Source organism: Myxine glutinosa, chromosome 12, assembly GCF_964187855.1.
Source record: "Myxine glutinosa chromosome 12, kmMyxGlut1.1, whole genome shotgun sequence".
Lineage (NCBI taxonomy): Eukaryota > Metazoa > Chordata > Myxini > Myxiniformes > Myxinidae > Myxine > Myxine glutinosa.
The window spans coordinates 40,633,327-40,652,704 of NC_136272.1; the positions used below are offsets into that span (position 1 = coordinate 40,633,327).

Genomic DNA, 19,378 nt, shown 5'->3' on the forward strand with positions numbered 1-19,378 from the left:
ACATGTCTTTTAATTATGTTCAATTTCATCTCCCTAAAAGCTTTTCATCGTTTTGTGAGACGAGGTGCGATTGTCAAATGACTCGCGGGACTCTTTGCACTCATTACGGAGGGTTTGGGCTGTTTCAAAAGGAACGTAAACCTCTCGATCACAGAGCGTCTTCCACCCTGCGAGCGCAGAGGAGTAAATACAGAGTACAGTACACGTGCAGTAGAGTGAAAATGTGTTTATGCACATCCTCGGTGGTTGTTGTTTAAGGTACAAGGTTTGAAAGTTTTTCCTTGGGAAGGCATTGTGATAATGCGAAACATTTGCACTAATCAAATATGTGGCATAAAAACTAAATTGTGAGTAAACTGAAACTGCAATATGCAAATTTGCGACAAGGGAAGACTTGCTGTACTTGCTAGTTTTGGCGTTTCCTCCCTTTCTCCCTCTTTTCCTTTCCTGTTCAAATATCCCCTTGCTGGTTGTGCCCAATTGTTTTCCCTGGTACCCCACAGTCAATTTTTCCTTGCTCTTCCATGGGCCTCACTCTTTAAAGAGAACTAGAACACTTTGACGTTGGCCAATATGCCTCCACCCACATTATACATATACCAAATTTGATTTAAATCCCTGCAGATGTTCTCAAGTATCACATTTTTACCTGACATGACCTCTGACCTTTGACGCTGAAATCAAATCATTTCACCTTTGCATCATAATATATACTTATACCAAGTTTGGTCAAAATTCCATCACTGGTTCACAAGTTAGCTCGGTACCTTTGACCTCTTGACCCCATAATCCAATCAGTTAATCTTTGCATTATTGTACGTACAAGTACAAAGTCTGACTTGGATCCCATTCCTTCAGCCATTCTTAAGTTATCACAGTAACGACAACCTGCCACGGACAACCCGAAAACATAATTCCTCTGGCAACTTCCTCGGCGGAGGCATAAAAAAAGAAAAAAAGGAACGTTTGGAGGCAGGGCTGCCCAAACACACATATTCCAAAGATAGTTAATATGGGGGAGCAGGCAATAGGAGTCGACTTCCACCCGCTCCCAAGATTGAAGGGCTAACCGACGACTCCATATTATGCTGAAATTGGTCAAAGACGACTCCATATTATGCTGAAATTGGTCAAAGACGACTCCATGTTATGCTGAAATTGGTACAGCTGCATTCAGTACCAAAAAAAAACAAACAAAAAAACCTTTCCTGCCAAATTACAACAGAATCAGAGGACATGGAATATTAAATCGTCTGTCTCTGAGGCTGGAATAACAGAATCAGAGGACATGGAATATTAAATCGTCTGTCTCTGAGGCTGGAATGGTCAAAGACCACTGCCCGAGGACCAATAATCGGATTGGCACACAAACATCTCATCCTCCCGCGTTTACAAATCACCTGCCCCACTTGCACATTTCTATTCTATACTGCACCATTGCTCAGCAGAAAAAGTCTGCAACGACATAAGCAATAGCTTGTACAAAAGCAAAACGATTATGAACCTATCTACCTGTATAAAAATTAAAAAAAACACCTTTAGAGGCCATTTTTCCCCGCAAAGCGGGGGTTGGCCTTTTTCGGGAACCGTGGTTGTTGTTGTTTTTCGGTCCCCTATTTGAAGCAATGTTTTACGGCCGGATGCCCTTCCTGACGCCAACCCTTTTTGCCGCCTTTAACGACAAACAGGGAATTACCAGTGAACTGGTACTCAATTAGCCGACCTCGGAAGGATGACAGGCTGAGTCAACCCCCCTGGCGTTAATTCAGCGATCGACCGGGACCCAGGATCCTTGGTATCCTAAGCCGGCACCCTAGCCGCTAGCCCAACACCAGGGATACCTGTATGTACCTGAAAAAGTGGATGCAAGTTTCAACATTCATTTAAATGGTCTGTTTGGTACAGCATGACAAAGCAGACGGCAATAATGGGAAACTCGCGTTTATTAACGTGTTGCCACCAGCAATATGAAAGGATGTGCCTAAAACGTGGCTCGCACCTGAAGTCCAGCTCTTTGGGAGCGAGAGACAGCCTTGGCCTTTGCCTTCCCTGTGTCCTTGCCAGACTTTCCTTTGCCACCACCTCCTGCCTGAAAATAAACGGGAAACATGAGAACATTTTGTATTTAATTTAAAAAAAAAAAATTTTTTTTTGAAAAAAGGACAAGCAAAATAGAATATAAAAAGCAAGTAACGTCATCATTTACCCGTTTAAACACAAGACGTGTCGATTGCCCTTCAAATTCAAAGTCCATTCAAGTGAAGCCAGAAAATGACCTGGAAAATTGAAGTTTAAACTGCAGAAGATGCTGCCCAGATAACAACCTGGTACCAAGGAGCCTCCAAGACCAAGACCACGTGGGAAGTTGAAATTGAACCAGGGTGAGATAACTCGCCTCCTCTTCACAAAATATATCGTGTGACTTTTTAACGTCCACCAAGTAATGCCAGTGGATAAGCCACCTGGTTTACGTCCATCCGAGGGATGGTGCACAATCTATGCAGCTCCATGCACGCGAAACACCAGGGTGAGTTTTATTTGCTGGGCTGAGATTAAAATCCAGGCAAGACGACTCAAATGCGAGTGCGCGTAACATCTCATAAACATCATGCGATATAATCGCTTTTCACCCGATCTCAAAATGGTGACGAATGACTTAAAAAAATTATACGAGTCGGATCCGACGGGTTCTTCACCAAAATCTAAACATTTCGTCCTTGTCACATACGCTACACCTCTGCGAAATTTCGTCCAAATCCGTTGACAACTTTTTGAGATATCTTGTTCACAGACAGACAGGGGTGAAAACGTAACCTCCATCCACGAGCAATATAAACGAGCAATAAATGATGGAAGTAACAATATAAACGAGCCACAAATTACAAAAGAAATTAGAATTTTGCTGAAGTAGTTGCACAAAAAAATCTTAGCATTTGGAACAAAGACAATTTAACATGAAGTGCTGAACCGTCTGATTAAATACTTTTACAAAGCACAAGGATTTAAGCAAAGTCAAATGTAAACATAGCATTCAGCCATATAAAAACAATGGTACCACAAATGGCCAACCCTTACCTGCACATGACACATCCCATTCTCACCTGCACATCCAATCCTCATGTGTGTTCAAACCTCTCCTCCTCCTTCCCCCAGCTCATCAGCCCCTCATCTCCCCCTCCTCCCCGGCTCACCAGACACACAACTTCCCCCAACTCCTCTCCAGACAGCCAGCCCCTCAGCTCCCCCCCCCCCCCCTCCCGACAGTTCCTCACCTTCCCCCCACTCGCCAGCTCCTCACCTTCCCCCCACTCGCCAGTTCCTCACCTTCCCCCCACTCGCCAGCTCCTCACCTTCCCCCCACTCGCCAGCTCCTCACCTTCCCCCCACTCGCCAGCTCCTCACCTTCCCCCCACTCGCCAGCTCCTCACCTTCCCCCCCACTCGCCAGCTCCTCACCTTCCCCCCACTCGCCAGCTCCTCACCTTCCCCCCACTCGCCAGCTCCTCACCTCCCCCCCACTCGCCAGCTCCTCACCTCCCCCCCCAGTCGCCAGCTCCTCACCTCCCCCCCCCACTCGCCAGTTCCTCACCTCCCCGCCCCGCTTGCCAGTTCCTCACCTCCCCCCCCCCCCCAGCTCCTCACCTCCACCGCAGCTCGCCAGTTCCTCACCTCCCCCCCAGCTCGCGAGTTCCTCACCTCCCCCCCCTAGCTCGCCAGTTCCTCACTTCCCCCCCAGCTCACCAGTTTCTCACCTCCTCCCCAGCTCCTCACCCCCCCCCCCAGCTCCTCACCCCCCCCCCACCCGCTCGACAGTTCCTCACCTTTCCCCCCAGCTGGCCAGCTCCTCACTTCCCCCCCACTCTGCAGCTCCTCGCCTTCCCCCCACCCTGCTCGACAGTTCCTCACCTTCCCCCAACCCCCCAGCTCCTCACTCCACCCCCCCCCCAACTCCCCAGCTCTTCCCTCCCCCCAGCTCCTCACTTCCACCCCCAGCTCTTCCATCCCCCCAGCTCCTCACTTCCACCCCCAGCTCCTCACTTCCCCCCCCCCCCCAAGCAGCTCGCCAGCCCCTCACTTCCCCCCCACTCGCCAGCTCCTCACCTTCCCCCCCCCCCTCCCCCCAGCTTGACAGTTCCACACCTTACCTCCGCTTGACCGGTCCTCTCCTTACCTCCGCTCGACCGTTCCTCACCTTACCCCCGCTCACCAGTTCCTCACCTTCCCTCCGCTCGCCAGTCCCTCACCTTACCTCCGCTCGACAGTGCCTCACCTTCCCCCAGCTCGACAGTACCTCACCTTCCCCCCGCTTGACAGGGCCTCACCTTCCCCCGCTCGACAGTACCTTGCTCACCTCCCCCCCAGCTCGCCAGTTCCTCACCTCCCCCCCCCCCCCAGCTCGCCAGCCCCTCACCTCCCCCCCCCCCAGCTCGCCAGCCCCTCACTTCCCCCCCCCCCAGCTCGCCAGCCCCTCACTTCCCCCCCTCACTTTCCCTCCCTCCCCCCAGCTTGACAGATCCACACCTTACCTCCGCTCCCCAGTTCCTCACCTTCCCTTCGCTCGCCAGTCCTCATCTTTCCCCCGCTCGCCAGTTCCTCGCCTTCCCCCCGCTCGACAGTATCTCGCCTTCCCCCAGCTCGCCAGTTCCTTGCCTCCCCCCAGCTCGCCAGTTCCTCACCTCCCCCCTCAGCTCGCCAGCCCCTCACTACCCCCCCCCCACTCGGCAGCTCTCACTACTCCCCTCCCCCCACTCGGCAGCGCCTCACTTCCCCCCCCCCCACTCGGCAGCTCCTCACCGCCTCATTCTCCCCCCCCCCCCCCCGCTCGACAGTTCCTCACCTTCCCCCCACCCCGCTCGACAGTTCCTCACCTTCCCCCCACTCGCCAGCTCCTCACTCCCCCCCCCCCCCACTCGGCAGCTCCACACTCCCCCCCCCCCCCCACTCGGCAGCTCCTCACCTCATTTCCCCCCCCCCCCGACACTTCCTCACCTTCCCCCACCCCGCTCGACAGTACCTCACCTTCCCCCCCCCCCCGCTCGACAGTACCACCTCCCCCCCCCCCCCCCGCTCGACAGTACCTCACCTTCACCCAGCTCGACAGTACCTCACCTTCCCCCCGCTCGACAGTACCTTGCCTCACCTCCCCCCCAGCTCGCCAGTTCCTCACCTCCCCCCCCCCCCCCAGCTCGCCAGCCCCTCACCTCCCCCCCCCCCCAGCTCGCCAGCCCCTCACCTCCCCCCCCCCAGCTCACCAGCCCCTCACTTTCCCTCCCTCCCCCCAGCTTGACAGTTCCACACATTACCTCCGCTCGCCAGTTCCTCACCTTCCCCCCGCTCGACAGTACCTCGCCTTCCCCCCGCTCGACAGTACCTCGCCTTCCCCCCGCTCGACAGTACCTCGCCTTCCCCCCGCTCGACAGTATCTCGCCTTCCCCCCAGCTCGCCAGTTCCTTGCCTCCCCCCCAAGCTCGCCAGTTCCTCACCTCCCCCCCTCAGCTCGCCAGCCCCTCACTACCCCCCCCCACTCGGCAGCGCCTCACTTCCCCCCCCCCCCGCTCGACAGTACCACCTCCCCCCCCCCCCCCGCTCGACAGTACCTCACCTTCACCAGCTCGACAGTACCTCACCTTCCCCCCGCTCGACAGTACCTTGCCTCACCTCCCCCCCAGCTCGCCAGTTCCTCACCTCCCCCCCCCAGCTCGCCAGCCCCTCACCTCCCCCCCCCCCCAGCTCACCAGCCCCTCACTTCCCCCCCCTCACTTTCCCTCCCTCCCCCAGCTTGACAGTTCCACACATTACCTCCGCTCCCCAGTTCCTCACCTTCCCTCCGCTCGCCAGTTCCTCACCTTCCCCCCGCTCGACAGTACCTCGCCTTCCCCCCGCTCGACAGTATCTCGCCTTCCCCCCAGCTCGCCAGTTCCTTGCCTCCCCCCCAGCTCGCCAGTTCCTTGCCTCCCCCCCAGCTCGCCAGTTCCTCACCTCCCCCCCTCAGCTCGCCAGCCCCTCACTACCCCCCCACTCGGCAGCGCCTCACTTCCCCCCCCCCTCCACTCGGCAGCTCCTCACCGCCTCATTCCCCCCCCCCCCCCCCCGCTCGACAGTTCCTCACATTCCCCCCACCCCGCTCGACAGTTCCTCACCTTCCCCCCACTCGCCAGCTCCTCACTTCCCTTCCCCCCACTTGCCAGCTCCTCACTCCCCCCCCCCCCCCACTCGGCAGCTCCACACTCCCCCCCCCCCACTCGGCAGCTCCTCACCTCATTCCCCCCGCTCGACAGTTCCTCACCTTCCCCCCACCCCACTCGACAGTACCTCACCTTCACCCAGCTCGCCAGTTCCTCACCTTACCCCCGCTCGCCAGTGCCTCACCTTACCCCCGCTCGCCAGTTCCTCACCTTACCCCCGCTCGCTAGTTCCTCACCTTACCCCCGCTCGCCAGTTCCTCACCTTACCCCCGCTCGCCAGTTCCTCACCTTCCCTCCGGTCGCCAGTTCCTCACCTTCCCTCCGGTCGCCAGTTCCTCACCTTCCCTCCGGTCGCCAGTTCCTCACCTTTCCTCCGCTCGACAGTACCTCACCTTCCCGCCGGTCGGCAGCTCCACTCGAGACGGCCTCACAAGTGCCTCAGTTAACCGCCTTGCAGGCACCGCACCTGATTTAACCGTCTCACTTGATCTTAACCACTTCACTCGATTATTTCCTAAATCCTGCTTCACTTCCCGCCAAAATTAAAAACAATCATTACTTACCATCGATTTACTGTTTTATTCCTCCTTTGAAATACCCTTCGTTAGAAACGTCAGCTTTCAAGACGTCTTTCTGCCTCGGATTTCCAGGCAATCAACGCCACACTCGAAAACTGATGCCGCGCGCAAGCCGGAAGATGGCGGATTTTCCCGCTCTTCTTCTTGCTGGACTGCTTCCGTCTTATATGCAATCTTGCTTTTTTATAAATCTTCCCAAATCATACAAATGATCGAATTCATTGAGTAAGAAATCTTTCATAAATATGAGACAAAAAGCAAAATTCCACAACTACAAACGGACATTTGACAAACCCCGCGATAACAGCCAATCAGATCATGAATTTTAAATCACCAAGTCCAACTCGTAGACTTGAAACACACGATGATTGTTTCTTCTGTGGAGTGTGGAGGCAGGTTTATGGAGGGGGGAAGGTGCTCAGTTTATTCTCTACTCGCATTTTGCGAGAAACCTTGTTTTTTGACGATAACACCTCAACAGGTATCCGAAAAGTTATATTAAACCTTTAGTGAATAAAAACCAGGTCACAATCGAGTGAACAAATCGGACGCTGGCGGCTTAAGTTCACGCGGTTAAAATGTCGTGTCAATATAATGTTGATGCGTTTTACTTCGGGTGTTAAAGGTAAACGTCGTCTGCACATGTTCGTTGATTCGTGCCAACGATCTCTGTCGTCACAAAAACGCCTCCTGCTGCAAATCGTATTATCCAATCATCATCAAGCTTGTTAGACAGTCGTTCTTATCAACGACCAATAGGAACACATTGATCGTTTACTTTCCGTTTCTATGAAAACTGGTGATGAGCGACGCTGAGCAAACATCCAGCCATACTATTACTAATAGCATGTTATTTTCATGTTTTACTACCTCCGCCACCAAAGGTGGACAGACGTTCTGTTTTCATCCCTGTCTGTTTGTTTTTGAACAAGATATCTCAAAAGGTTGTGGACGGATTCGGACGAAATTTGGCAGAGATGCAGCGTATGTGACAAGCACGAAATGATTCGATTTTGGTGAAGATCCGGATTCGGCTACTAGAATTTTAAAGTGATTCTTCACCATTGGGAGATCGGGCCAAAAACGATGCGTAGCAGGATATCTCAAAAAGTTGTGGATGCATTTGGACGAAACTTGTTGGACAGGTTGTGTGCGTGACAAGGAAGAAACGATTCGATTTTGGTGAAGATCTGAATATGGATTCGGATATGAGAAATATTTAATTTTTTAAGTGATTCTTCACCATTGAGTGATGTGGCCAACCAGGTGGAGGTATGCTCTCTACTGAGTGCCGTTCTATCTATATAATGTATTTATTTCAATGAAATTGACATGTTCAACAGCAAAAACATCGTTTCAACTGGAGGGGCACTTGGCAGAGAGTAAACCTCCACCAGGCTGAACAGTTTACATTTTGTATTCTACTGATAGGCCGGATCTGGATTCGGACCTGAACCAAAATCAAATTAGATTGTTCTTATCACTTACCCAACTCATCCACCAAGTTTTGTCTGAAGTCATCCACAACTTTTTGAAATATCATAATTGTCATGTATGCAGTGCAAATATTCACCGTTGTATCCCTACACCGGGACCGGGTTGTATCCCTACGCCAGACCTCGGATGGCGCTGCTGTGAATCGGGCCTTGATCGGCAGAGTGAATAAACGCGTACGACAATTGATCGCAGTTTGTCGAGATACTTTACATGGCGACGAGGATAAACATCTAGACCATGACTTCTTTCGGCCATATCGATGAATTCGACCCTCATGAGGGGGATTTTGACACTTAATCTGAGCGGTTGTCTTTCTACTTCGAGGCGAACGGCATCGCGACCGAAGGCCGGATGAAGGCCGTCTTCCTGTCCGTTTGCGGAGGTGAGACGTTCACACTTGTTAAAAACCTGATTCGGCCTCGGACAATCCAGGAGCTCACGTATGCAGAGCTCAAGGCCGCTTTGAAGGAACATTGCAACCCATCTCCTTCAGTCATCCTGTGTCGGTTTAATTTTTACATGTGCAGACAGCAGCAAGGTCAGTCGATCGCAGACTTCATTGTACACCTCAAAAAACTGTCACATCTGTGTGAGTTTGGGGACACGATCGATGACATGCTTCGTGATTTGCTGGTGGTTGGCATGTCCGATGACCGCACTCGTAGACGCCTGCTTGCTGAGAGAAGACTGACGTTCCAAAATGCCAGAGACACCGCCATTTCCATGGAAAGTGCTGAACGCAACGCCACAAGCATCGGTGCCACTCGCTCGTCTGGTACCAGCCCTGCTGTGAATCGGTTGGATCATGTTCAGCCAAAACGTTGGAACAAGGCTCCTCGTCAGAAGCCAGTGCGGGCTCAAACCCACAACAACTGTTTTCGGTGCAACGGAAAGCACCCTCCGGAGACGTGTCGGTTCAAAGATGCCACCTGCCATTTCTGTTCGAAAACTGGCCATATTGCTCCAGCTTGCATCACTCGCAAATCGGGAAAAGGAAAAGCTGCTGACAAGATTCATCAGTTTATCGGTTCGGAGGAACCCGGGCTTGACCAGGTGAGCTCTGTTTCCGACAACTCAGAATCGTATGACCTGCTTCATATTGATTCTCACCATAGGCGGGACCCTCTTCTTGCCAATGTTGTCGTCAACAATCTACCATTGCAAATGGAGGTCGACACTGGTGCGGCCGTCTCGCTCATCAGCCATGCTGTTTTCACAAACAGGCAGCAGGAAGTTGGGGTGTGAAGAGAATGACAGAGATCTGTAATCTGGTGGTGAAAGAAGGCCGCATTCCAGTGGATTGGGAACTGAGTACCCTCGTCCCTCTATACAAGGGGAAAGGTGACCCTCTGGAGTGTGGCTCGTACCGAGCGATAAAGTTATTGGAGCATGGAATGAAGGTATTGGAAAGGGTGTTGGAGAGGAGGATAAGGAAGAAAGTGAAGATCGACGAAATGCAGTTTGGATTTATGCCAGGAAGAGGAACGACAGATGCGCTTTTCATTGTGAGGCAGTTGCAGGAGAAGTACATGGATAAGAGGAAGAAGTTGTTTTTTGGGTTTGTTGATCTGGAGAAAGCATTCGATAGGGTTCCACGCAAAGTATTGACATGGGCATTGAGGAAGTTAGGAGTGGAGGAATGGTTGATCAGAGTAGTGATGGCAATGTACAAAAGAGCACGCACAGCTGTAAGGACGAAGGACGGGAACAGTGGTGAGTTTGAGGTGAAGGTGGGAGTGCATCAGGGGTCGGTACTAAGTCCACTACTATTTGTAGCTGTGATGGAGGTGCTGGCTCAGACCGTAAAGGAGGGTTTACCGTGGGAGTTGTTGTATGCAGATGATCTGGTGTTGATTGCGGAAAGTATGGATGGACTGAAGGAAAAGATGAACAAGTGGAAGGAATGTATGGAGACAAAAGGTCTGAAGGTGAATATCGGAAAGACAAAGGTGATGGCAAGTGGTAAAGCATGTGGTGAGGTGGAAAGAACTGGGAAGTGGCCGTGTGCTGTGTGCAGGAAGGGTGTCGGAGTGAACTCCATTCAATGTACAATGTGTGCTGAGTGGGTTCATCAAAAATGTAGTGGTCTGAGAGGGTCATTAACCAGTGTGGCAGCTACATTCAAATGTAAGGTGTGCACAGAGGGAGCTGCAGATGGAGGAAATGTTGAGTTGGATCTTGGAGACGGCGTGAAGCTGGAAGGTGTGAAAACATTTTGCTACCTCGGAGACATGCTGAATGGAGAAGGTGGATCAGACTCGGCAACGGTTGCTCGAGTGAGATGTGAATGGAAGAAGTTTCGGGAACTGAGTGGCGTGCTGATGAGGAGGAGAGTGTCGCTGAAGCTGAAGGGAAAGGTGTATGCTGCATGTGTGAGAAGTGTTATGATTTATGGGAGCGAGACATGGGTAATGAATGTAGAGCAGCAACGAAGGCTGGAAAGGGTGGAAATGCGAATGGTTCGATGGATGTGCGGAGTATTGTTGAGAGAGAGGAAGACAAATGATGAATTGCGAAAGATGATGGGAATATTGCCTGTGATTGATGCTGTGAAGAGGAACAGGTTGAGATGGTTTGGTCATGTATTGAGGAAGGATGAAAGTGACTGGTTGAGAAGAGTGATGGAAGTTAATGTAAAAGGAAGTAGAGGACAGGGAAGACCGAGAAAGACTTGGCTAAAGATGGTGGAAGAAGAAATGCGGGCAAGGGGGTTAACAAGGAGAGATGCAGAAAATAGGGCAAAATGGAGAAGATTGTCATGGGGACCGCAAGGCTAACCCCCGCTCTAGCAGGGAACATGGCCTTAAAATGCATATGATGATGATGATGATGTGGAGTGATGCTGACCGACCCCATCTGAAACCTACTACCTATGGACTCTCCACCTATACAGGTGAGAAGATTGTTCCCTGCGGTACATGTGACGTCACGGTGGGCTACGATAACCGTGAGTTTCACCTACCCCTGATCGTCATTCCTGGAAAGGGCCCTTCCTTACTCGGCAGGAACTGGTTGAGCATAATTCGACTGAAGTGGGAAAGCATTCATCAACTCCGGGCAGCCAACGTTTCTCCTACCGCAGCATACACACTCAAAAATGTGCTGGATACGTACCCGGATGTCTTGAAGGATGAGCTTGGAACCTTGAAAGGACATACGGCTAAACTCAGGGTTGACCGGGATGCCAATCCTATATTTTGCAGGGCTCGCCCAGTCCCTTTCGCCCTGCGTGAGCGGATTGACAAGGAACTGGATCATCTTGAAAATCTGGGGATCATCGAGCAAATCCAGTATGCCGAATGGGTGGCGTCCATCGTTCCGGTCATAAAATCGGACCAGTCCATCCGCATATGTGGAGATTATAAAATGACCGTGAACAGGTGTTCTTCATTGGATAAATATCCAATCCCGAGGATCGAAGACCTCTATGCTCGTCTCACGGGAGGCAAGACTTTTACGAAACTCGATCTCAAATCCGCCTATCTACAGCTCTGCTTGGACGAGAATTCGAAACAGTATCTTACCATCAACACGCATCGTGGGTTGTACAGGTACCACCGACTTAGTTTTGGAGTGAAATCTGCACCTGGAATTTATCAGCGTGTCATGGACAGTTTGTTTGCCGCCGAACGCAACGTCGTTTGTTACCAGGATGATATTCTGGTTACTGGTCGTACGGACGCGGAACATCTACAGAACCTGGAGAGAGTTCTGAAGAAGATTTTGGACTCCGGCCTACGTTTGCGTCGAGACAAGTGCAAGTTTATGGTGCCATCAGTCACGTACCTGGGTCATACGATTGATGCCGAGGGTCTACACCCGACAGATGAGAAAGTCCGAGCTATCAAGGATGCTCCTGCTCCACGAGATGTGACCGAATTGAAGTCATACCTCGGTTTGCTTCAGTTCTATGGTCGTTACATCCCGAATGTGACCGACGTTTTGGGCCCCCTTTATCGGCTTTTGAGGAAAGGAGTCTCCTGGAGCTGGGGGTTTACTGAACAATCAGCATTCCAGACCTCTAAGGATCTGCTCAAATCGTCCAATGTTCTCGTTCATTTTGATCCAGAGAAGGATCTTGTGCTGACATGCGATGCCTGTCGGTATGGAGTGGGGAGTGTATTATCACACGTGATGCCTGACGGTACGGAAAGACCGGTTGCATTTGCATCCAGAACGTTGTCCCCGGCAGAGAAAAACTATTCCCAACTTGACAAGGAAGGATTGGGAATCGTTTTCGGCGTCGGCAAATTTCACCAGTACCTTCTTGGACATCATTTCACGATTCGCACTGATCACAAGCCGCTGATCAGTCTGTTTGGTCCAACTAAGGCGACATCTGACACACTACCGCCTAGGATCATCCGCTGGTCCCTGTTTCTCGCTGCTTATGACTACACCATATGTTATAAGCCCGGTTCGTCTATCACAAATGCAGATGCCATGAGTCGGTTACCCCTTCCAGAATCCGTTGATGATTCGCCTACACCAGGATCCATTATCGCACTGATGGATCATCTGGAAGATTGTGCTGTCGATTCCGGCCAGATCCGCACTCATACTCGACGAGACCCCGTTCTGTCCAGAACTGTCCAGGCTGTACAGCTTGGATGGCATTTGCTACCTGAGGGTGACCCAGATTTTGCGGCTTTTAAAGCACGTAAAAACGAACTCAGCGTGGAAAATGGTTGCCTACTCTGGGGATGTCGTGTCGTGATCCCGAAAAATCTGCGTTCCAGGGTCATGGATGAAATCCATGACTGTCACCCCGGGATTGTGAAGATGAAGTCACTCGCCAGAAACTATGTGTGGTGGCCGAATCTTGATGCTGATATCGAACATCATGTTCGACATTGTTACCCCTGCCAGAGCACCCGGAATACACCTGCGAAAGCGCCACTGCATCCCTGGGAATGGCCCAGCGAACCGTGGCATCGCCTACATCTCGATTATGCCGGGCCTATTAACGGCAGCATGATTCTAATAATTACGGACGCGCACACAAAATGGATTGATGCCTATGTGACGCGTGGTACTACGTCGGCCATTGTCATCGAAAGACTCAGACGCTGTTTTGCCACTCATGGTCTGCCCAGGATGATCGTGAGTGATAACGGTTCGTGTTTTTCCAGTACCGAGTTTGCCAAGTTCACACGTCGGAACGGCATCAAACATAAGTTTGTCAGCCCACATCACCAGGCTTCAAATGGCTTGGCCGAACGATCCGTAGGAATCATCAAATCCGGATTGCAGAAACTTCAGGAGGGAACCCTGGAAACAAAGCTGTCTCGTCTCCTGTTCAAATACCGTATCACGCCACAATCAACAACCGGTGCAGCTCCGTCTGAGTTATTGATGAAACGACACTTGAGATCGACACTTGACAATCTCAAACCAGACATATCATCAAATGTTTATCAGAGCCAGCTTAATCAAAAGTTGGTGCACGATAAGACGTCCAACAGTCGATGTATGAACATTGGAGATCCAGTGTTTGGCCGAAATTTTGGTGCAGGTGCGACGTGGCTACCGGGGGACATCATCGAGAAGCCAGGTCCACTGTCCTGTGTGATTTGCCTGCAGGACGGCCGCGAAATTCGTCGACATCAGGACCACATAACCTACCGTCACTGTGAGTCGATGGAGCCTGTAGCATCGTCACAGTCAGGACAACAGTTCGACCCGCCACTGCCGGAGATCGTCGTGGCCGCTCCAGCCGGCTCGGATGCCCCGAAAACCTCTGCAAACGCTACACCCTTCGTGGAGACCAAAGGAATCACCTCGGACTCTGTATCCACTGGTACACCGCGACCCAAAGGAATCACCTCGGACTCTGTATCCACTGGTACACCGCGACCCAAAGGAATCACCTCAGACTCTGTATCCACTGGTACACCGCGACGCTCAATGCGTGAGAGAAAAGCACCCGACCGGTTGAATCTTTGAAGATGTTTTTTTTTCACGTTGACACATGTTCTATTTTCACGTATTTTCATTATTCTCATAACTGCTTGCACACATATTTTCACATGTTTTGGAAATGTTGCTTTTGAAATGTCAATTCTGGAAATCTAGCACGTATTGCTCGTGGTAATTTTGGACTTAAAGGGGAGGATGTCATGTATGCAGTGCAAATATTCACCGTTGTATCCCTACACCGGGACCGGGTTGTATCCCTACGCCAGACCTCGGATGGCGCTGCTGTGAATCGGGCCTTGATCGGCAGAGTGAATAAACGCGTACGACAATTGATCGCAGTTTGTCGAGATACTTTACAATAATATATATAGTTTTTGGCACTATCACTCAATGGTGAAGAATCACTTGAATTTTTTTTTAATTATCGGATCCGCATCTTCACAAAATCAAATAAATCCTTCCTCATCACACACACGAGCTGTCCACCAAGTTTCATCCGAATCCGTTCATATTTACCTCTGCCACCACAGGTGGATGCAGGTTATGTTTTCATCCCTGTCTGTGAACAAAATATCTCAGAGTTGTGGACGAATTCGGAAGGAATTTGGCAGAGACGTAGCGTATGTGACAAGGACAAAATTATTAGATTTTGGTGAAGATCCGGATTCGGATCCGGCTACTAAATTTTTTAAGTGATTCTTCACCATTGGGAGATAGGGCCAAAAACGATACATAGCAGTATATCTCAAAAAGTTGTGGACGGGTTTGGACGAAACTTGGTGGACCGGTTGGTGTCCAACGAGGACAAATAGATTATATTTTGGTGAAGATCTGAATATGGATTCGGATATTAGAATTATTAAATTTTTTAAGTGATTCTTCACCATTGGGAGATAGGGCCAAAAACTATACATTGCGGGATATTTCAATATGGATTGGCCGAATATGTAAAAAGTACAACAGACTATCGAATCCAATTTGTAAGCAAACACAAAGACAACAAACCAGAGAAGGTATCCCTAACCCACCTAACAAAATTTTTTCCAAGGGCAGGTGCAAATGGAAGATGTCATCTATCTATAATTCCATTAATCTCTGTGTGTATGTGTGTTTGTATGTGTGTATGTTTGTCTGTGACCGCTGTTTCTCGACAACTACCAGTCCGATATACTTGAAACTTGCCAGGTATATTGCTGGGGACCCGAGGATGTGCCTTTTCAAGGTTTGAAATTAATCGGACAAGTACTTACCGAGCTATGGCGATTTCTTTACCAAACACCGCAAGCCGTTCGCTTTGGACCAAACCATTTCATGTAAATAGAGGGGGGGGTTCTGTGGTCGTTGCGAATGGACCAAACCATTCATGTAAATAGAGGGGGGGGTTCTGTGGTCGTTACTGCCACGTGGTTTCAAAGTTTTTTTTTGTTGTTGTTGTTTGCACGCATGTTTTTTTGCACCCACGTACGGGCACGCCCTAGGATGTTTACACACACACACCCCTACACAAATTTTTTTTTTTTTTTTTTTTTGGCAAGGAACGGGCACCCACGTACGGGCACGTCCTAGCTTCTATATAGTACGGGCATGCCCTAGTCTATCTATAATTCCAGTAATCTCTGTGTGTGTGTGTGTCTGTGTTTGTTTGTCTGTGACCGCTGTTTCTCGACAACCACGGGTCCGATATACTTGAAACTTGCCAGGTATATTGCTGGGGACCTGAGGATGTGCCTTTTCAAGGTTTCATATTAATCGGACAAGTAGTTACCGAGCTATGGCGATTTCTTTACCAAACTCCGCAAGCCGTTCGCTTTGGACCAAACCATTTCATGTAAATAGAGGGGGGGGATTGTCACCGTACTCGCAAGCCGTTCGCTTTGGCTTTGCGAATGGACCAAACCATTTCATGTAAATAGAGGGGGGGGGATTGTCACCGTACTCGCAAGCCGTTCGCTTTGGCTTTGCGAATGGACCAAACCATTTCATGTAAATAGAGGGGGGGGATATAATTTTAGATATATATATAGTACGGGCATGCTCTAGTACAAGAAACCGAAACAACGAGTAAAGCTCTAACAAATGCAAAAAAGAAGAAAAATATAAATAACGAAATATCAACAAATATACACCAACAACTGGGAAAAGTATTAAAGAACAGGAAGGTATAAAGATTGAGAGTTGTACAGATTGAGAGTATACAAAGAAGGCTCTTTGGAATGGCTAAGAAGAGGTCGGCTAAAAATAAAAAATATGAGGAATGGCTAAAAAAAAATGGAATGGCTAAGATTATAAATGCCCAAGACCAAGCACACGACACCAATGGCTTTTAAAAAATGGTGGAACTGAGTCAATTGGACAAGTGTAAGTTCTGCAAGTTAGAAACAGAAAGTATGAGCCACCTCCTATCAGGATGTAAAAAAAAGCTCATGTCAGAGCAGCTGTACACCCAAAGGCACAACAAAGTATGTCGATTAATCCAATGGCATATCTGCAAAAGTCTCAATATCCCAATTCCAGAAAACTCGTGGAAACATGAACCAAAAGCAATCACTGAAAACAAGGAAGTAATGCTCATGTATGACCTAATGATCCCATCAAGCGTGAACATAGAAAACAAAGCATTGCGACGGGAGTTTTACCTGTTAATTGCTAATTAATTGTTAATTGCTAAAAAGACATTGCTAATTGAGGTGTCAGTCTTCACCTAATTTGGCCTAAACAACGCAGAAATCAAGAAAATGACCAAATACCAAGGCCTCGAAAAAAAAGTGAAGAGGTCATGGAAGCTGAAGAGTGCCAAAAATGTGCCAGTGATTATTGGAACAACAGGAATGACAAAAAGAACATTACAGAGATCTTAAAAACCATCCCTGGGAATATTACGACAAACGAACTGCAGTTGGAAGCTGTCCGATGCTCGGTGATGATCCTCAAAAGAGCCCTCAGACCAAAACTTTGAGAATAACAAAACTTCACAAACTGTTCCATGAATCATGATCCCTCACTGAAATGGAGTTGGATACTTCGAGACCTGGAAGGACTCCGTTCCACCTTCAGAAACTCGCATATGGAGATATCAACCAACAACACACACACACACACACAACTAGTTTTTTTTAAGTAGGAGGGTTAGACCAAGTCATTAAGAATGACCTCATGCAATGAGGGATGAGAATAAGAGACAATCACAAAGAGCAGACTCGCATTGCAGATCATTGATAGATGTGATCGGTTCAGTCCCAACACCTGTGTGTTCCGGTATTTGTTTTCCGCACACACTCAGATCAGTGTGAGTACAACAAGTAAAGCAGTTCGGATCATCTTGGGAAGAATGGCGACTTACTTTTTGGAAGAGCAATCAATCGAGAGAAAAACACAGGAGGGAATCAAACCTGGGAGAAAACAACAAGAGGTCACAGAGGTCTGGACAATCTTCGCAAAGTCCATTAGGCAATGTGCTGAGGAGTGGGAAGAAAGTGAAGAATGATCACAACTGTGACAGTGATCGAGTGCCCAATCGAGAGATCGAGAAAGTATTCAGACCACTTCACTTTTTTCACATTTTGTTATGTTGCAGCCTTATGCTGAAATCGTTTTAAATTCATTTTTTCCCTCATCAATGTACACTCAATACCCCATAATGACAAAGTGAAAACAGGATTTTAGAAAGTTTTGCAAATTTATTAAAAATAAGAAACTGAAATATCACATTGACATAAGTATTCAGACCCTTTGCTATGACACTTGAAATTTAGCTCAGGTGCCTCCCATTTCTCTTGATCATCTTTCAGATGTTTCTACACCTTGATTGGAGTCCGCCTGTAAATTGTAAATTCAATTGATTGGACATGATTTGGAAAGGCACACACCTGTCTATATAAGGTCTCACAGCTGACAATGCACATCAGAGCAAAAACCAAGCCATGAGGTCGAAGGAACTGCCTGCAGAGCTCAGAGACAGGATTGTGTCGAGGCACAGATCTGGGGAAGCCTACAAAAAAATTTCTGCTGCATTGAAGGTTCCCACGAGCACAGTGGCCTCCATAATTCTTAAATGGAAGAAGTTTGGAACAACCAGGACTCTTCCTAGAGCTGGCCGCCCGGCCAAACTGAGCAATCGGGGGAGAAGGGCCTTGGTAAGAGAGGTGACCAAGAACCCGATGGTCACTCTGGCTGAGCTCCAGAGATCCTGTGTGGAGATGGGAGAAACTTCCAGAAGGACAACCATCACTGCAACACTCCACCGATCTGGGCTTTATGGCAGTGGCCAGACGGAAGCCTCTCCTCAGTGAAAGATGCATGAAAGCCCACAGAATCTTGTTTCTCACAGTCTGAGAGTCCTTTAGGTGCTTTTTTGCAAAATCCAGTCAGGCTTTCTCAACAGTGGGGTCCTCCGGGGTCTCCTACCATAGAACCCCCTTTCATTGAGTTGGTAATGGATGGTGCGAGTTGAAACTGTCGTACCTTGTGTCTGAAGGTCAGCTTGAATCTGTTTGGCAGTTGATCGAGATGCTTTCTCCACCATTCGAACAATCCTTCGCTGCAATCTTCGATCAAGTTTTATCTTGCAGCCACGTCCAGGGAGGTTGGCTACAGTGCCATTGGCCTTAAACTTCCTGATAACATTGCATATGGTGGACACAGGAACATCAAGGTCTCTGGAGATGGACTTGTAGCCTTGATATTATCCATGCTTGGCTACAATCTTCTGTCTGACCTCCTGAGATAATTCTCTGGTTTTCTTTCTTTTCTCCATGTTCATTGTGGCACACACAGTGACACAAAACAGCAGAATGACTCCTTTTCTCTATTCAAACTGGTTGAATGAGTTATTTTTATATTGCAGGCACCTGCATCTCACCACTGGTGAGTTCAATTCCGAAGTAAAGCAGAATCACCTCCTTGAAATCTAATTACGTCTAACAACTTTCCGGTAACAACAACAACGACTTCCGTTTCCGGTCTTGCTGGCGAGGGTTCGTTTATTCTCAGCTCTCCACGCTATCCATCGAAATCGAAGTTAAGTAATTGTTCCCATTTGTATTTTCGTTATAACTGTATTTATTTTATGGTGTATATATTGTCTCCCGACGAAGATTTTCGGTGCAAATCTTTCATACCTGTATTGAAAATCGTGTTAATTCGTGTCGTGTCTTGAGGCCTTGTACAGTGTACACTGTACAACCTTGAGGCCTTGTTTTTC

At 49.1% G+C, this 19,378-nt stretch overlaps 1 protein-coding gene across 1 annotated transcript in view; it reads right to left on the reverse strand.

Annotated features, from left to right (window-relative positions):
• Positions 1-6,926, reverse strand: part of LOC137437931 (histone H2A.V) — a 36,641-nt gene extending 29,715 nt beyond the window's left edge. The window contains exons 1-2 of the mRNA XM_068132689.2: positions 6,748-6,926; positions 2,000-2,089 (exon numbers count right to left, since the gene is read on the reverse strand). Of these exons, the coding sequence (XP_067988790.1) occupies positions 2,000-2,089; positions 6,748-6,750 (93 nt within the window). The 5' untranslated portion in view covers positions 6,751-6,926. The remainder of the gene's footprint in view (positions 1-1,999; positions 2,090-6,747) is intronic.
• Positions 6,927-19,378: the final 12,452 nt, after the last annotated feature.